This window comes from Tupaia chinensis, unplaced genomic scaffold (genome assembly GCF_000334495.1).
Source record: "Tupaia chinensis unplaced genomic scaffold, TupChi_1.0 Scaffold000263_1, whole genome shotgun sequence".
Classification (NCBI taxonomy): Eukaryota; Metazoa; Chordata; class Mammalia; order Scandentia; family Tupaiidae; genus Tupaia; species Tupaia belangeri.
This window is the reverse complement of record NW_006159743.1, coordinates 1,038,668-1,056,490: the sequence shown is the minus strand read 5'-3', so window position 1 is coordinate 1,056,490 and position 17,823 is coordinate 1,038,668. Positions and strand designations below refer to the sequence as shown.

The window sequence follows — 17,823 nt, the reverse complement described above, 5'->3', positions numbered from 1 at the left end:
GCCGGCGCGCGACGACTAGGGACGCTACCGGAAGCCGGAAACTGCCCCAGGCCCCGCCCCCCGGTGGCCCCGCCTCGCGCCTGGCCAGCAGGCTTGCAGTCACCGCCCCCTGGCGGCTGCTCCGCGCTCCTGCTGCCGGACTGGGACTGCGGCTGGAGACCGGTCAGCGAGTCTTTCTTGCAAAGAGATGAGGTCCTGAGCCCGTGGACCTGGCCAGCCCTTCATATTGAGTAAACATTATTAAGACACGGAAGGGCTAAGAATTTTGTCTTTTTACTGTCGCTCCACTTTAGCTCTTTCCCAGAGACGAGGAATTCTTTCCGATCCCCCATGTCTTTTCTTCAGGGTACCAGTTCCTCTCAGTGTGCTTCTCTGCATTGCCATAGACAACGGGGTGGAAGGGGGGCAGCCTCTCCAGGTCAAAATCGTAACCCTTTCCTGCTTGACCTCAGTCACGTGCACTCTGAACAGCCTGTCTTTGATGATACTCCTTTTGGATGTCCTCTCTGGGCATGCTCCAAACTGGCTTCTCATCGTCAGCCTCTCTGGTGCTTGCTTTGCCCTATATAAACCTTCAACTGTGGTGTTTCCTGACATAGTATACTATCTTTTAGTAATACTGACATTCCCTAGAGAATGTTACAAAGCTGCAAGTCAGCCCATCCCTTTGTATGGTATTAACTGCCTTATGCTTACAACTCCCAAATCTCAGTTTCCAACCACAGTTTTTTCTCCCAAACTGTAGACCTCACCTCCACCTGGCTCTGAAACTTCCCATATGGAATCCTGCTAGGGCCTCAAACACCTATTTATTGGAGCAGTAATTTGCCTTTTCATATAACTTCTCTTTAAATTTGTGTTCTCTTAGTAAATAACATACCATGGGCCAAGTCACCAGGGAAACTAGAAATCTTTGAGTCCTTAGAGGGACTCATACCCACTGAAGTTGGTATCAGTATAAATATTTAGACCCTGCTTCCGAATTACTGCTCATTCAGATGATCCTCACTCATTATAACTTGCGATTCCTCCCTGGAGGTACTGGAGGTAGGCTCCAGGGCCTACCTGGAATAGGTCTCTCGTTTGCTCCTCTTTCCCAAGTTCTGTAGGGTAATGTCTATGAGCTCTGTGAAGTGAGGAGCTAGACTATGCTCTGTTCATTGCTATATCCCTCGTACCTAGCTCAGTGCCTATCACAGAGTAGATGATCAATAAATATTGGTGGTTATCATTTCTGACAGTGTGAGTCTAGATCAGTGTTTCTCAAGGTTTTCCATCTAAATACCTATGTTGACAAAGGAAAATGATGGTCCCAACCTGCAAAGTTTAGGAGCCCCCCAAACCATCCTCACTTCTGACACCAATTCAAGGTCCCTTAAAATGCCTTCAGTCTTGATGATTTACTAGAAGGACTCAGAACTTGCTAAAAGTTGTTATAATCATAGCTATAGCTAACGCATTTATGGCTAAGTTCATTATAGCAAAAGAGTACAGAAAAAGGTCAACCAAGGGAACTGCGCATGGCACAGAGTCTAGGAGAGCTCCACATTGAAACCTTCCAGTTGTCCTCTCCTGATGGAGTAGTGGACAGCACTAGCTTCTCCTGGCAAAGATACGTGACAATATACCTGGTATATTTACCAGAGATGCTCACCCATGCCTTTTTATTGAGGCTGGGCCATACAGACATTGTTTACTGCCCATGTGGCTGACCTTAGCCTCCAGCCCCTCCAGAGACTGAGTTGATACAGTGTGACCACAAGTCCCATGTGCATAAATTTTAACATTCTATTTATTTATTTATTTTTAAAAATCAGCGTTTATCCTTGTTGCAGTTCTCTTGCCTTAGCCTCCCAGGTGGGACTGCAGGTGCATACCACCATGTCTGGTTTTTTATCTTTCAATAGAGTTTCATTATGGTGCCCAGGTCAGCCTTGAGCTAGCAATCCGCTGACTCTGCCTTCCTAAGTCACTGCTGGTCCCTAAAAATATAATATTAATGTCTTGAAAATTATGCAGATTTTGCATAGTTGTCCCTAAGGCAAGGGTACTTCAGAAAGTTTGCAGAAAAAATAAAATTAAATCATGAAATATTTTTGGTGTAAGAAAGTTTTGAAATCCATGCATAGTTGTTTTTGTAATACACATTTTCTATGAATTTTTTGAAGATCTCTCTATATAACACTTTCATTTTTAATAAGGAATTATTACTTTTATTTTATTTATTATCATAATTTTTCAGTTTGACTAGCAAAAGTGAGAAAGCAAGCCACCAGGTCTGAGACTCGTACTGTGGTAATTCATATGGCAGTTTAGTGCCTTAACCACCACTTGCCGACCCCAAGCTCTTTCAGTTTAATGAATAAAAAAATATTCAAGATTTTTCAAGATTATCGAGCAAAGCTGACACTGTAAGAAGATAACCACATTTACCTTGTGGCTTTTAAAACTGACTCACTCTGAAGTGCCTCTGAGTAATCCAGGTTTGAGCAATGTGAGTTCTTGTTCTCAGAGCTACCAGCTGCCTCTGTATGACACTTCCTACATGACCACTCAACAGAATAGGCTTCCTCCTTGAAACACTGTTTTCTTTAGTCTTTCACTGGACCTTATACTTTATCTTCCTATCTCAAGGGGCCCTTTTCAGTTTTCTTTACTGTTTGCTTCTTTGTCTTACTTCTAGATATTGGAGCACCTCAGGTTCTGTCCTGGCCCTGCCATTTTTTCTGTCTATGCTCCATTTCAAGTTGAAATCATCAAGTTCCATGATTTTTCTTTTTCTTTAACAATTTTTTGTCTTTGAGACCACCAACAGTTAGTGTAATGGCTCTGTCTATGGACTCCCATGTAGTCGATCGCAGTTCAAGTCCTGGACCTGGTGGCTTAAATTCATGCTGGGTGTATGTGTGTGTGCCCAAGATCTCAAGAAGAGAATAGAGAAGGGATTGCAGTGTGGCCATCCCCCGGGGGGTGATTTCTTGCTTTCTGTCTCTCTGTCTCTCTCTGTTTATCTGGCGAGAGCACACACCCTCTAGCAAAAACCTCTCCAAAAAATAAATAAAATAAATAAATAAATAAATACAATAATTTTTGTCTTTATTTATGATGGAGTACATGCATGTACACGTGAGTGAGAGAGATGAACGCCCTCTACAATGTCTAATCATATAGTAATCTCCTTCCTCCAGTTCTCCGGCCTGCCATGTCTTGGGTCCCAGCCCAGCATGTTTCCAGCTGAATGGACCCTAAATTCAAACAGCAGTAGCCATATGAAATTTAGCTTCTCTTCAGCAGTGCATGACCACAGGGCCATGGAGCTGACCCCCACACCACCATCATTTTAAATACCATTTCATGCTAATAAATACCACATTTATATAACCAGTCCAGATGTCTCTGAACACCACACTTTTGTTTCCAATTACTACTTTAATATCATGCAAGCCCCTCAAATTTTGCATGTTTGTGATAGATTGTTCATAAACATGGCCTCTAACAACTTCTCTCGTCCCTGTGCATGTGTGCCAATCCTTCCATCGTGGGGTGGATTCTGTTTGACTTTGAGTTGCCCTTATGACTTCCTCTGAAGAACAGAATGCTTCTGCTTTTGCTCTCTTGAGAATTCTAAGTTGATGGAAAGAGGTCTAGCTACCCTAGTAGAGATATATAAAGCTAGGAGAACCTCAGCCAGCTCTGAGCTAGTGCAGCATCTAAGTTGAAGTCTTAGACTTGTGAGTGAAGTTACCTGGAATTATCAAACCCATTTAGCCATTAGGAGATTTGGAGAATGACCTCAGGGTAGATTATCAGAAGAACCATAAAACTTAAGTTCAGCCCAGTTTGATATTCATAGTCGTATGTCATGCAGCAATAGCTAACTGAAAAATATGTCCACCCACACTCTGTACTCCACACCTCCCTCGTCTTCCTCACCTCTTTAAATTGCACCATTATTAATCTAGGTGCTAAAAGAACAACGAGCTCTATCATACCAAATTTAAAATAAATTACAGGGACCAGCAGATGGCGTAATGATTACGTAGTCAAATGCGGTTTGAGTCCTAGACCCAGCGGCTTAAAAGTCACGCTGGGCACGTGTATACGAGTTACTAAAATCCCGAGAAGAGAATAGAGGAGAAGGGATTGCCATGTAGCCATCTCCCCTCGGGGGGAGGGGCGAGATTTTTTACTTTCTGTCTGTCTTTCCAGCAAGCACACAAACTCTATAACAAAAAATACCTCTTAAAAATATAAAAAAGTGGATTACCAATTCAAACACTTTTACTAGTTCTAACTTTATTACCCTCATCTTTTCCCTAGACACTTACAATACTTTTCTGAATTAACTGTTTTTAACATTCACAACCTTTAAAATATTAAAATTTAATATTAACATTTAAAAGATTAAAACACCCATAGGGGTCAGCAGGTGGTGTGGTGGTGAAGGTGCTGGACTTCCACAAGGCCAACCACAGTTCAAGTCCCCAATCTGTTGCTTGCTTTCTCATTTTCCCTCTCTCTGTCTCTTTCTGGTCAAATTAGAAAATAATAAATAAAATGAAACAGGGACCAGCAGATGGTGTAATGGTTATGTTGCTGGACTCCCATGTAGTTGACTGTGGCTTAAGTCCAGACCTGGTGGTTTGAAACTCATGCTGGGTGCATGGGTGTACGTGCCCCAAATCCCAAGAGTATGGATTGTAAGGCGGCCATCCCCCAGGGGGGTGGTTTCTCGCTTTCTGTTTCTCTGTCTCTGCAGCAGCGCACCCGCCCTATAGCAAAAAATATCTCTCAAAAAATTAATAAATAAATAAAATAATTATTAAAAGAAAACCTTGCACTTGTTAAAAATTGTAGGTATAAATTGCAAGAACAAAAAATCTTATCTAAACCATGTGAAAGTAAGTTGCTGACATGATATTCTGTAACCTAAACTTTTAAGTTATTTCCCATGTTCGTATTTCCTGAAACAAGGACATGCTCCTCTACAAGCACAGGCTGTCAGGTCTCTCCATAGGAAGTTACTTTATTCTCCATTTTAAATTAATGTGTCCTGTTGGGAGGTATTTTGAGACTATGTAAATATCCTATTTGTCTGTTAAATTGTAACAGTGTTATTTATTTGTTAACATTGATTCATGGTTTCCTATTTTATTTGAGTTACATAATCCATTATTATTATTGTTGTTATTATGAGAGGTGTTTTTTGTTTGTTTGTTTGTTTGTTTTGCTATAGGGCACATATGTTCACCGGAAAGACAGAGAGACAGAGAAGTAGAAAGCGAAAAATCACTCCCCCGGGTGGGATGGCTACGCCACAATCCCTTCTCCTCCATTCTCCTCTTGGGATCTTGGACATGCACGCACATGCACCCAGTGTGAATTTAAGCCACTGGGTTCAGGACTCGAACTGTGGTCGACTAGATGGGAGTCCAGCAATGTAGCCATTATACCATCTGCTGGGCCCTATTATTGTGATGTCAAAATTATCACTGGTTTGGCCAGTGAGAGCCCCTGCAAGCTGGCTTCTGTATCCTTTGGACATGTCTCCACCATTTTTTGAGCACTTGCTTTCTGGAGCAAGATGTTCTAAACTTGTCTTTTATGTTGCCCTGGAATTAGCCATTTCACCAAGGAACTCTGATTACTCTTCATGCAGAATGACATTTAGAAGCCAATATCTGCGTGCTAAGTATGCTCATTATCAGTGAGGGGCTGATGTTTCTGGGTTCTTTCAATGGACAAATTCATTTATTTATGTACCTATCATACTTATTGACCTTGAGTTCATACTGATACCTTCGATTTTAATCTAATACTACAGGGTTCCTTTTAGTTATCTTTCTTTATTCCTAACTCTCTTCTCCAACATTGAGAAATCTGGTTCCCATTATCCTAAGTATGTTTACTGATTTGATCAATCCCCATGTATTCAGCCAATCTTTTGTGATCATTGCTGGCCCTTTTCCCATGTGGATGTCCTACCTACCCTGCTTCAGACCTGACATGCTACTTTGGACTGCCCTGCTGGCACTCACCCTGTTCTTACCTACTACTTCAGGCTCTGATGCTGGTCCACTCTTGACTACTCCAGCCCATCTGTGAAATTTCATCTGAATCCAGGCACCGAACTTCCCAGTCACCCCAACCTTTATGTTCCAGCCACACAGGCCTGGGCGTTCCTTTCACTCATTTCTGTCTCAAGGCTTGTGTGCTGTTACTCTGCCTGGAACTCTTAACCCCTAAAACCTTGTATGGCTTCCTTATGATTTAAGTCTCAGTTCAAAAGTCAAATGCTCTGAAAGGCCTTCCTTGTTGCTATAAATTATTTTCCTAAGTTAATTTTAGTTCATGCCCTATGTTATCACCATAATGACTAGAATTACAGTGTCTTGGTTTTCCTTGCTTATTTTCATTATCCCCCAACAAGAATGTGAGTTTTATGAGAACAGACTTCGTTCTGTTTATCACTGTAAACAGAATAGGTACTCAATAAGTAGTTCTTAAGCTAATGAGTGAAAGAATACATACCATCCTAAGAAAAACTAATGAGGAAACAGGAAGCTGTAGAAAGGATATTAGTCTTAAGAGTTAAACAGCCCTGTATTTTAATCCTAAAGAGCTGTGATTTTAAATCCTTTATCTTGAGTTTATTTCTCACCCATTAAAAAAGAAAAAGTAACAGAAAAATCTAACTTACTGGGTTATTATAGGGATTAACGTTAAGGTCACACATATGGAAACATCAAACGCAGTGCTTGGCATCCAGGAAGACTGTGGTTCCCCTTTGTTGTACATTCGAATCATCTGGAAATCTGATGTCTAGCTTCAACACTCAAACATCCCAATTTAGTTGGTTGGGGATACATACAGCCGGGAGCTGGGATTATTTTTGGTTTTGTTTTAAATTGCTAGAGGGCATGTGCTTTTTCACCAAAGGGAGAGAGAAAGCATCCTCCAAAAGGGCATGATCACACGGCAATGCCTTTTCCATTCTTCCTTCCAGTCAGGATTGTGGATATGCATGCACATGTGCTTGATGTGTCTTTGAAGCCCCTGGGGAAGGATTTGAACTGCAGTTGGCCATATTGGATTCAGCTCTCTTAACCGCTAAGCGATGGATGGGTCTGGCCCTGGAGACTGGGAGCTTTAAAATGTTCTCAGTTAATTCTAAAATGGGCAGCACTAGCACAGTACTCTCCAATGCTGGGTCCACTGGGGCATGACTCTGGCTGGTGTTCCAAGACCTTTCTGTGCATGTTGGACACATGCCTGTGACCTGGGACGGCTGAGGCTGGGAGGTGGACTGTCGAAGGTGGCAGGGCACCCTGTTAAAGGTGCTTGTCTATTTTTCTCTTGAAGAAATAAATCAATCACTTTTTTAAAAGACAATTTCTGATCAATAGTAAGGCAAATTGAGAGAGAGACTTAAGAGCAGCACTCAAGTTACCTATGTATATCATAGGTGCTTAAATTCAGCTCTCCCTTTGGAACCCCCCCATAAGACTACATTTAACAACTGTATAATTGTAATTGTACTATTACATTGTTAAATGTAATATTGGCTTGCCTTTTTTTTTTTAGATTTCCTCAAATCTAGTGTACATATTTATTCACTGATATAAGATGAGGCTGGAGCCTGAAACTTTCTGCTCCTATTACTTTGCTTAACTAAGTAAAAGACTTGACTTATATACCATGTACAAAAATTAAACAAGTAAACTTTCAGAAGAAAACAAAGATATCATGATGTTGGGATGGCAAAAATACCTTAAACAGAAGACAAAATCACCAGCTATAGAAAAAATCAACTAATTAGACTTAAAACCAAAAACTTTATCAAAACAAACAAAAAAATCCCAAATGTGATTTTTTAAACTCAAACAAAAAGATTAAATTATAGACAATGAAAGGATGGGCAGAGCACAAGGAATTTTTAAGGCAGTGAAACCATTCTCTATGATATTGTGATGGCATTATGCAGTTGTCAAAACCCACAGAACTGTACCCTAGTGTAAATTAGGGGTTTTGGTTAATAACAATGTATCAAGATTGGTTCATCAATTTTAGTAAATGTGTCATACAAAAGCAAGGTGTTAGCATGGGAAACCAGGGGATAAGCAAGTATTTGGAAATTGTAGGTTTTTCTCAGGTTTTCTATATATCTATAATTGCTACCCCCAAAAAAGGGTATTAATTTTAATTAAAATGATTTTTTTAAGGTTTTTGCCATAGGGCACATTTGCTTCCTGGAGAGAGACAGAGAGAGACGATGAGAGGGAAAGTGAGAGATCACCCCCCCAGCGGGGATGGCCACATCGCAATCTCTCCTCCTTCATTCTCCTCCTAGGATTTCAGGTGCACACACACGTGCCCGGCATGATTTTCAAGCCTCTAGATCTGAGACTTGAACTGTAGATATCCATGTGGGAGTCTAGCACCTTAACCACTATACCTTTTGCTGGCCCCAAAGTATTTATTTTGAAAAAAGTAACAAGCAATAAGTTCAAAGGCTTTGTTTTATACGTATGATATCCCTAAAAAGTAACTGCTGCATTACCCAACCTAGTAATAAACTGCATCCCATCAGGTCATTCTGTCATCCTAATTTAGACATCTTTGGTAATGACAAGTTTTTGGTGTTTAATGGGAAAAAATGATTTTATAGGCTTAAAAATCTCAAAATGTTTTAGATATTTCATACTGAAAATTTTGAAACTCTAAAACACAGCACTAACTTATAAAAACTTTTATTGTTAATAATAAATTTCCATTTCTGCTTTTTTGCAATTAATAGAAAAATATAGAAGATGGCTATCAGGAAACAGCAGAATTATAATTTAAATGAAAACATCATAACATTTTAAATGCATAAAATTTTGTTATACAATAAAATATGGTTAATGGCCCAGTGTTTCAAATTAGTATTAAAAACAAAATACATATACCAACAGCAATCTGTTTTAGTTATTTCAACTGTACAGTGGTCTTCATTAAGAGAGATGAAAAGGACAGAGAAAGTATCTCTTAAAAATCTCATCAAATTACATGTAACAACTCTGGTTAATGTCAAGATATTATTCTTTAAGAATCAAAATGAGAAAGCAAAGAAAGCAAAAATCGAAGTAGTACTAATTAGTAAGGTTGTTAAGAAACAAATTTTGGCAAGTTGAAATCTTAGGTGGCTCAGATTTCATCACGTGTGCCTCCAACACCAGGAGCTCCTGTAAGACCAACTGAGTGGGAAAAAGATTCCATTACATTGGCAATTTTTCTATCAGTGATCGGCTTTATTACCAAATAAGAAACGCTTAATGCTGAACATTTACTGCTGTTTAGAAAGGACTACCAGACTTTGAAAAATTCTAACACAAGTGCCAAGAAAAATTATTCTCAGCCTAAGGATCTGGTCTCAGAAAGAGAAATATTCCCTTAAAATTAGTCTTAGAACATACAGAATTTGAAAAAGTACTAAATCTCCTTTAAAAAGTGAAAATAATGTGATCAACATGATACACATTTAGCTATCCTGAAAATATGCTTTTTATCCTACAAAATCCTATTTACAAACTATGCTTACATCGCATTTTAAAAGACATGCATCAAATGCAAATAAATCACTACAGCAGTTTTATAAAAAGATTCAATAATGACATCTTTTGTCATTATTAAAAAAATTAAATGTCATTGCCGTGAAACAGCACGTGATCTTAAGGGAAGAAACATTTCACTAGAGTTTCCACAAGTTCCTTCTTCTTCTAACTGCAACTCTGGTGGCAAAGGAGGAGCCCCAGGGTCCCCAGGTCTAGGAAGCGTAGTTGAAGAGAAGATGGTGTTTTCAGTTCTGCCTACTTCTAGAACAGGCAAATTCAGAGAAGACTCAGTTGAAAAAAAGGGGGCTGTGCTGGACTCTCCTTCTGGATGATACATGACAGTGGATGCTCTTAGTTTTTCAGAAAAACTGCTCTCATCTGAATTTGATCTAGAGAGGTTGGTTGTGGCTCCATCTGGAAAAGGCTCACAGCTGCTACATTTCAGTCCTACAATAAAATTATTAAGATGTGAATGGAAAAGTAACTAACCAAATCGAGTCTACATCCAACTTTCAATTTTTTAAAGATAAGCTAGTTAACATACAACCGAAATTTAAATCCCAATTTATATGTTCTGTCATACATAGTCCATTTTATATCTTACTTGCTTTCTTAAAAACTGTAAAATTGGGACCAGCAGGTGGCGTGGTAGCTAAGGTGCTGGACACTCCCACATGGCCAACCACAGTTCGAGTCCCATACCTGGTGGCTTGCTTTCTCAGTTTCCCTGTGTGTGTGTGTGTGTCTTTCTCTGCTCAAATTAAGAATGAATGAATGAATAAATAAAATTAAATAAAAAAAGAAATTATTTTAAAAAACCTGTAAAATATACTATTATTGTATACTTTCTAGGTAAGAAAACATCTCAAGGAAGCTAGATACATGCTATAATTCACTTTTTTTCTTTATTCATGATAGAACATGTGTGCCCACAAGTGAGAGTGAGCATGTGCATATGCAATGGAGTGTTGGGGGAGACCACAGGGTCTAGTCATGCCATAATCCCTGTCAGATCTTGGGCATTCAGTATGTGCCCAACTTGTTTCAGGCTGACCAGGCTGGGGATCTGAACTGTGGTTGCCACGAGGGATCTAGCTTCTCTTGAACAACGTATTACACCCAGGAAGCTGGTCATATAACCCATATTTAATACATACTTATATACTTAACCATTGAAGGACTGAAGGGGGAAAACAGCCCCTAAAATTTTTCGTAAAATAAGAAATCGCTTTTAAAATGTATAAATATTCTTTAGCATTCTGGCAGAAAAAATATTAGCTGACAAAAAAATCTGAATGGTGCATATGCCAAAGTTCTGTGAGTTCACCAACACCAATGACTGATTCTGGAATCAAAGTGTGATAGAAATAAAAGGGATTTTAGAGGTCATCTGGGATGGTCTCTAGTAGTGATGAGACAGCAGAGACATGGAACAGTTAAGTCAAGTCAACATTCCAGGACCACTTTGTGGGAAAGTGAGAACTTCAGTAATGTTTTGTGTCTCAATCTCATAGTTTACTTAAATGACAGTAGTTTTTCTCATTGAAGAATGTTGTCCTATCCCAAGAGTACAGCCAACAATTAGCCTCAAAATTGAAAGAATAAACACAAACACACTTTATGCTTTGGTTAGGCTTATTTTAGCAAATATTCAGCCTTAGTGTCTTGAGGCACAGAAACCTGAGTTGACAAACTTTAGGTAAACCTTATAAAGTCTCGAGTACAGTTATATGTCACATTTTCCACTACAGTTTTTCAATTTCACAATGCATTTAGCATTTCTGTTCCACACTACAGAAATTATTTTCTTCCTTCCTTTCTTTTTTGCATGTTTTGTTGTAAGGTGCATGTGCTCACCAGACAGACACAAAGAATGTGACAAATTATCCCCCCCAGGAAGATGCCACACCTGAATCCCTCTTCCTCCATTCTCCTCCCAGGATTTTGAGCACACATACATGTGTCCAGTGTGTTTCTCAAGCCAAAGAGTCTGGGACTCGAACCATAGCCATGTGGGGTACAGCCATCTTAACCACCATGCCACTGCTGGCCCTAGAAGCTATTTTCTTACATACAGCTCAAGAAGGGAAGCACCCAATGTGTCACAGCAAAGACTTACATATCTTGAGTTCCTCAGGGGCAGAGCCCTAAATTGTTCATTTCTGTATTCCTGAGGCCTAGAACAGCCAGAGTAGAGCTATATCACACGCACACTTAGCTTATGTATCTCAAGAGAGACAGACAGAGTGGGGATTTAAATGGTGCAGGCAAATCTACATAGGATTCCAAACAGTGAGTGTGTCTCTGGCACAAGGCTAAAATGGGAGAAGTAAGTGCTATTCTTTTAATCAATCTCAGTTTCTATGTCTCTCACAACCTGCCAGACTGAGTGTGATTCTAGCATGTATATTGTATACAACATGATTCCTATAAACATATGCTAACTACTTCATCTTGTAATCAACTAGTGGGAAATAAACTAGCAGAGAAGAACTTACTAAAACTGCTATCTCCAGATACAAACCCTTATGTATACTAGGATTTCATTATAGGTAGTTTTCTATAAATGAGTTTTATCAAATGAATACAAATACAGAATATTGAGTGATATTCTACTTTTGTGATATAATGACATCATGTAAGATTTAAAAATGTATACAAAATATAATTCTAAAGCTTAAACTTTTTATAAAAAGAATTATTTTATTTAACTTTTATTTATTATTATTATTTTCCAGTTTGATTAGAGAAAGAAGAGAGAAAGTGAGAAAGCAAGCCACCAAGTCTGGGACTTGAACCGTGATTGGCCACATGGGAATCTGGTGCCTTTAACCACCATGCCACCTGCCGGCCACAAAGCTTACACTTTTTAAAAGCAAAATTATATATTTTCTAAACTTTATTTTTCCCTTGAAAGAGAGAAAGAGAGAGACACATGCATGCACCAGTAGAGTCTAACCCCAGTCAGCACTGGACTGTGGGCAATCTAGAACTTTCCAACATGGGTAAGCTTTGCAGAGTAGAGCATGCAGTTTTACTTCTGTGTCACTGTCCTGGCTCCTATCATTTCTGTTTTTTCTTTTGTTTTGTATTTTACCTTTAAAACTTTTTTTTTTTCCTTTTGCAAAGGGCATGACTGCGCATGTGAAAGAGAGGGCGAGAGGATCCTGAGCACATATGCATGTTCCTGGCATATTTTTCAAGCCACTTGAGCCTGCATTCAAAGTGTGGTTGGCCACATGAATCTGGCTTCCTCTGCACAGACCTTAACCTCTGTGCTACTGGACTGGCCCAAACACTAGTACATTTAAATGAGCTCTTAGGGACCTAATATTATCTTACCTTTCAGATGTTCTAGTTTTATATTTCTAAGTTTCAGCACTTCATCTGTAATCTTCTGTATAAGAAAGTTCTGTGTTTTTTCTCGCCGAATTGATTCAACGAGGGTGTCTAGTCCTTTGGGGTTTTCTTGTAAGTAGTCTAACAATTTTCCAGCCCTTTTTCGACTTGATGTTCGGCAAGAAATTTCTTCAGTGTCTTCTCTACTGAGTATTTTTTTTGCTCGTAGATGATCAAAATGTCTCTCAGCTATTATCTTCTCACAGAGGTATACACGCAAATTTTCTAAAGCCTAAAAGCATAAGATAAAGATGCTTCAATGTTATCTTGTAACCCTTCAGGATATCACATAGGTGACCGATTATTAGTGAGGAATCTTAACTGCTACGGGAAAACATTCTGAAGTCAGAAGGCTCAAGCCCTCTAAAATGCATGCTAATAAAGATGAAGGTACCAGACTAGACAGTCTTCACAGTTTCTGTCCTGCTCTCATCTCATTTTCATACCTAAAACACAAGACCAGGCTATGAGCAGAGACCAGCCAAATCTACAGGACCTAGGCCTTAGAGAAAGGGTGGACCATGCGGGCCATGTTTCAAGGTAAAGATGAGAGCAAAGAACACCACACATTTTAGATACCATTTGGCAAGAAATTCAGAATTAGGACCAGAGGGGATAACTTAGTGAGAAGTCTGTTTATAACTTTTTCATGCTTATTAATTATTCTATCTCCTTAAGAGTAAAACTTTTTTAAAAAATGAAAAATTAACAAAACTCGAAAGGACCATACGTATCCTGCTTTTGGGATTAGTGGAAAACAATGCTCTAACTCAGTGAGTTGGTCTCGGTGAAAGGAAGATGGGACAGTGTGTGGAAAGAGAAACATGAAGGAAAAATGAATGCTGTAAAAAATCAACGCCTAAGGGGCTAGGCAGAAAATCCATGCTGGACTCAAAAAATGGCATTAATAACTTGATGCCAGGGATTGTATTATAGTTCCTTTATTTACTAGGTATGTGTTTTTTCAGTAAGTCAACCTAATTCTCTATGCCTATTTCTTCATCTGATTGTTATGAGAAGTAAATAAATTAATATACAGAAAGTGCTTAGAAAAATACAAGGTACTTAGTAAGAGATCACTACACAGTAGTGATGACGGTGCTGATTAATTTGATTACATTTACAATGATGAATTTAAGGCAACGAAATAAACTTAGAAGTTGATTTAGTGGCAGCAAAGCACGCTTGGTTTAGGGTTTCTGTATTCCTACATCCGTTTATTTATTCACACAGCAAACATTTCATACATTTAAATTGCTGATAGGCCAAGTGCTGAGCACTAAGTATACAAAGATGAACAAGACTTGAATCCTGTGTGTAAAGGGCTCACAGTCCAGTCTGGGGATACATATCATATACAAGCCAATAATTACATAATGATAGGATGCAGCCCAGAAAAAAAAAAGTATATGTATGTATGTGTATATGTATGTATGTATGTATGTGTGTGTGTATATATATATGTGAATGTGTGTGTGTATATATATGTATCAAGGAAGCAGAGTGAGTAAGTAACTCATTTATTGGACCAGGGAAATTTAGAGAAGCTACACTAGGACTGGAGAAATGAAGATGTGTATTGGGTAAAATACTGAGAAGGCTAGGGTAGTGGGAACAGGGGGTACATGTGAGAGGGTGGTTAGAATTAAAGTTTGGATCATAAAAGGCTTTTTATAACATGCTGAGGAATATACATTTCTTGTGGTCAAAAGGAAGATTCACCAAAGGTTTATAAGATGAAATAAGATGACCTTTGCAGAGGAGTAGGGTAAGAGGGGGGTAAGAAAGGAGGGAGCCAAAATTATGGTTGAAAGAAACCAATTAGAAAACTGCTGTGATTATGTTATATAAGATATGCTGAGCTCATGAATTAAGCTGTGAGGATGTACAGAGACTAGATTTAAAAGATAAACTCCTAATACAACCTATTCTCATTTTTTAAAAAAGAATTATTTATTTATTTATTTAAATTTGACCAGAGAGGGACAAAGTGATAGTGAGTGAGTGAGTGAGTGAGAGAGAGAGAGAGAGAGAGAGAGAGAGAGAGAAAGTGAAAAAGCAAGCTGCCAGGTCTAGGACTTGAACGGAACTTGGCATCTGGGAGTCCCATGCCCTTAGCTGCCAGGCCCTCTCTTGCCATTTTTACCCCCCTCTATGCTGGTGTTTCCCAAAATTATGTCAACGGAAAATGGCTATTTGAAGTGTTCTATGAATTCTCCTGATATTGAAATGTCAATTTTATAAAAATTCAAAACACTGTTTTCTGCCCCTTGACTTAAAGGTTAAAGTTATTCAACTATGGCAGAATAGCAAAGAAGTTAAGAGCATGGCTCTGAATTGACCAGCCTCAGTTTAAATCTTGAATTTGCCACACTTCCTGTGAGACCTGGGGCAAACTACTTACTCACTTTAAGTTTCAGGTTCCTTGCTGGTAAAATAATGATAAATACCTAATTTGCTGGACATCTAGTAGGACTAAATGGGATAATGTAGTGCACCTTGAAGCGTTCAAGAGGAAGGCTTGGCATAATCTCTAATACGTAGTAAATGCTCAATAGATATTTGATTATGACAGACAAGGTTCTTGATAACGTGGCTCCTGCCTCCCTCTACAGCTTAATCTGTCATCTTCTCTGTCCTGCAACTTCACACTCACCTAAAACTGCTTTTACTCTACATCTCTCTTTTCTGTCTTGCTTTTTTGTTCTTATATTGTAAGCCTCAATTCATCCTTTAGATTCATGTAGTGACAATCTCCCTTGGAAAACTTTGCCTAACCTGCTCAGAATGGGTTAAACACCCCTCTTTGTCCTTGTAGTATCCCGTGTACATCTGGCCTCTCGATACAGCAGCTGCTTCTTCCACTTCATCTCCCAATTCATTCCCAGACATTTGCATTCTATACTGCCACTCCTCTAAAGTCACCAACAACCTCCTTATTGCCAAGTTTCCCATCTTTTTTTTTTTTTAATGATCAGTTATTTAATTAGGTTCTTGGCAAAAAAATTAGAACACCAATTTGAGAGGATAAACTCCATTTATAAGGGCAAACACAGATAGCAGGTAGCCCTGGAGCTGAGGAACAGCTTTGATTTTTGGTAAAATTTGCGAGTCCACAGCTTTCTGATCAACCTTGCGCTGCTCTGAAATCTCGTTATTTCTCCTCCTCTGTGTTGAAGATCTCACCTTCCTGGTGTCTGGGCTTCCACAGTTTTTTTCTTGAAGCAAGCATCGGTAAGGTGCTTTGGGATTTTTACTTTGCTAATATCAATTTTCGTGGAGGTGGCAATGACAGATTTCTGGTGTGTTCTTCATAGTGGAATTCGACTGAGAACCAGCAGTCTGGTTACAAGTAGCAAGCCACTGCTCAGTTGCTTCAGGAAAACCACTCTCTTGCTTTGTGGCATCCAGTGAGAATGATCAGAATGGTCCCAGGAGTGATGCTAGCTCGCAGCTCTCTTGCATGCTGACTGAAGGTTTTTTTTTTACCGTGGCTCAATAGCTTTTGAGGCACATCTTCAGTAGGATAACACCTAGGCATGTTGTGCAGTTTAACCACCCGGGTACCATCATTCTTGTCTCCACCAACTGGTTTTGTGACAGTCGCAAGAACCTTCTCTTCTTTTTCTTTTCGATCCTGGATTTAGTGGTCGAGTATTTCCTCTTTTTTTTTTTTTTAATTTATTTATTTGTGTTCATTCACTGTACATCATTACAACATACAAAATGAGATTTTCCATCCAAGAGTATACTGTATATTGTCTCAATCAATCACATCAACAAACACGTTGTCAGCAAATGATCTTCTATTTCTTGTTTTGTGTATGTTTTGCTTTTTCCCCCCCATCCTTGGTTCCCTATCTCTTACCCTCTGCCACCTCCCGCTCTCTTCCCACACTGTCTCTGGTATCTATGTTTGCTTTCTATACCGTTTTCCCCCCACATTTTATTGAATCACCAAAGACCCTAATCAATCCAAATATCCTCATAGCAAACACAGGTGACATACACATTTCCATGAGCATAAGTCTAACTTTACGCATCCTATAAAAGTAGCACCTAGCTGGGGCTACATATCCTACTGCAGTCATTGAATAGATATATTTTTTTTCCTGAAACTTTTTTTGTAACTCAATTTACATTCCTTCCCTAAGCATCATCACAACACTCAAAATGCAATCTCCCATCCAGTACACACTGCATAGTGACTCAATCATGCATATTACAAAAAAAAATTTTCCAATTCTAGTTTGTAGAATTATTTCCACCCCTCTTTCTGACCCTCTGTCCCTTCCCACCCTCCTTTCACACCACCTTCAGTGTCCAAAATTGTCCTCCATTCCCTTCCCACCTACATTGCATTGATCACACAATTTCCTACATAACCTAACTGCTTTCAATGGTGAGTTCACTCATTACTACTAAGAAAACCAGTTTTAACTTAAATCAAAGAACCGCCAAGGAACTTTGCTTAAAGCCAGGAAACAGGTTAGGATTCTGTTCAAATGGTAGGTGCATGAACCTATCAGTCTCATGTACTTCTGTTCTGGTTCAATTTTCCTGATTAAATTCTGGGATATAGTATTCAACTCCAGACTTGTCCCTATGATTAAGTTGGCCACTTTCTTAGTTTTTGAACTCTTATTTTCGTGTGCCTATATTTAATTTTCCTGATATAGCACATCCTTGAGAACTTCTTTGAGATCTGGTCTGGTGCTGGTAAATTCTTTCAGGTTTTGTTTATCTGAAAATGTTGTTGTCTTTTCTTCCCACCTGAAAGATAATCTTGCTGGGTACAGTATTCTTGGCTGAAATTGCTTCTCTCTTAACA

At 39.1% G+C, this 17,823-nt stretch overlaps 1 protein-coding gene across 1 annotated transcript in view; it reads right to left on the bottom strand.

The window, feature by feature from the left end:
* Positions 1-8,419: 8,419 nt before the first annotated feature.
* Positions 8,420-17,823, bottom strand: part of BCL10 (BCL10 immune signaling adaptor) — a 14,679-nt gene continuing 5,275 nt past the window's right edge. Inside the window, exons 2-3 of the mRNA XM_006149441.3 lie at positions 12,936-13,224; positions 8,420-10,040 (exon numbers count right to left, since the gene is read on the bottom strand). Coding sequence (XP_006149503.1) covers positions 9,685-10,040; positions 12,936-13,224 — 645 coding nt within the window. The 3' untranslated portion in view covers positions 8,420-9,684. The remainder of the gene's footprint in view (positions 10,041-12,935; positions 13,225-17,823) is intronic.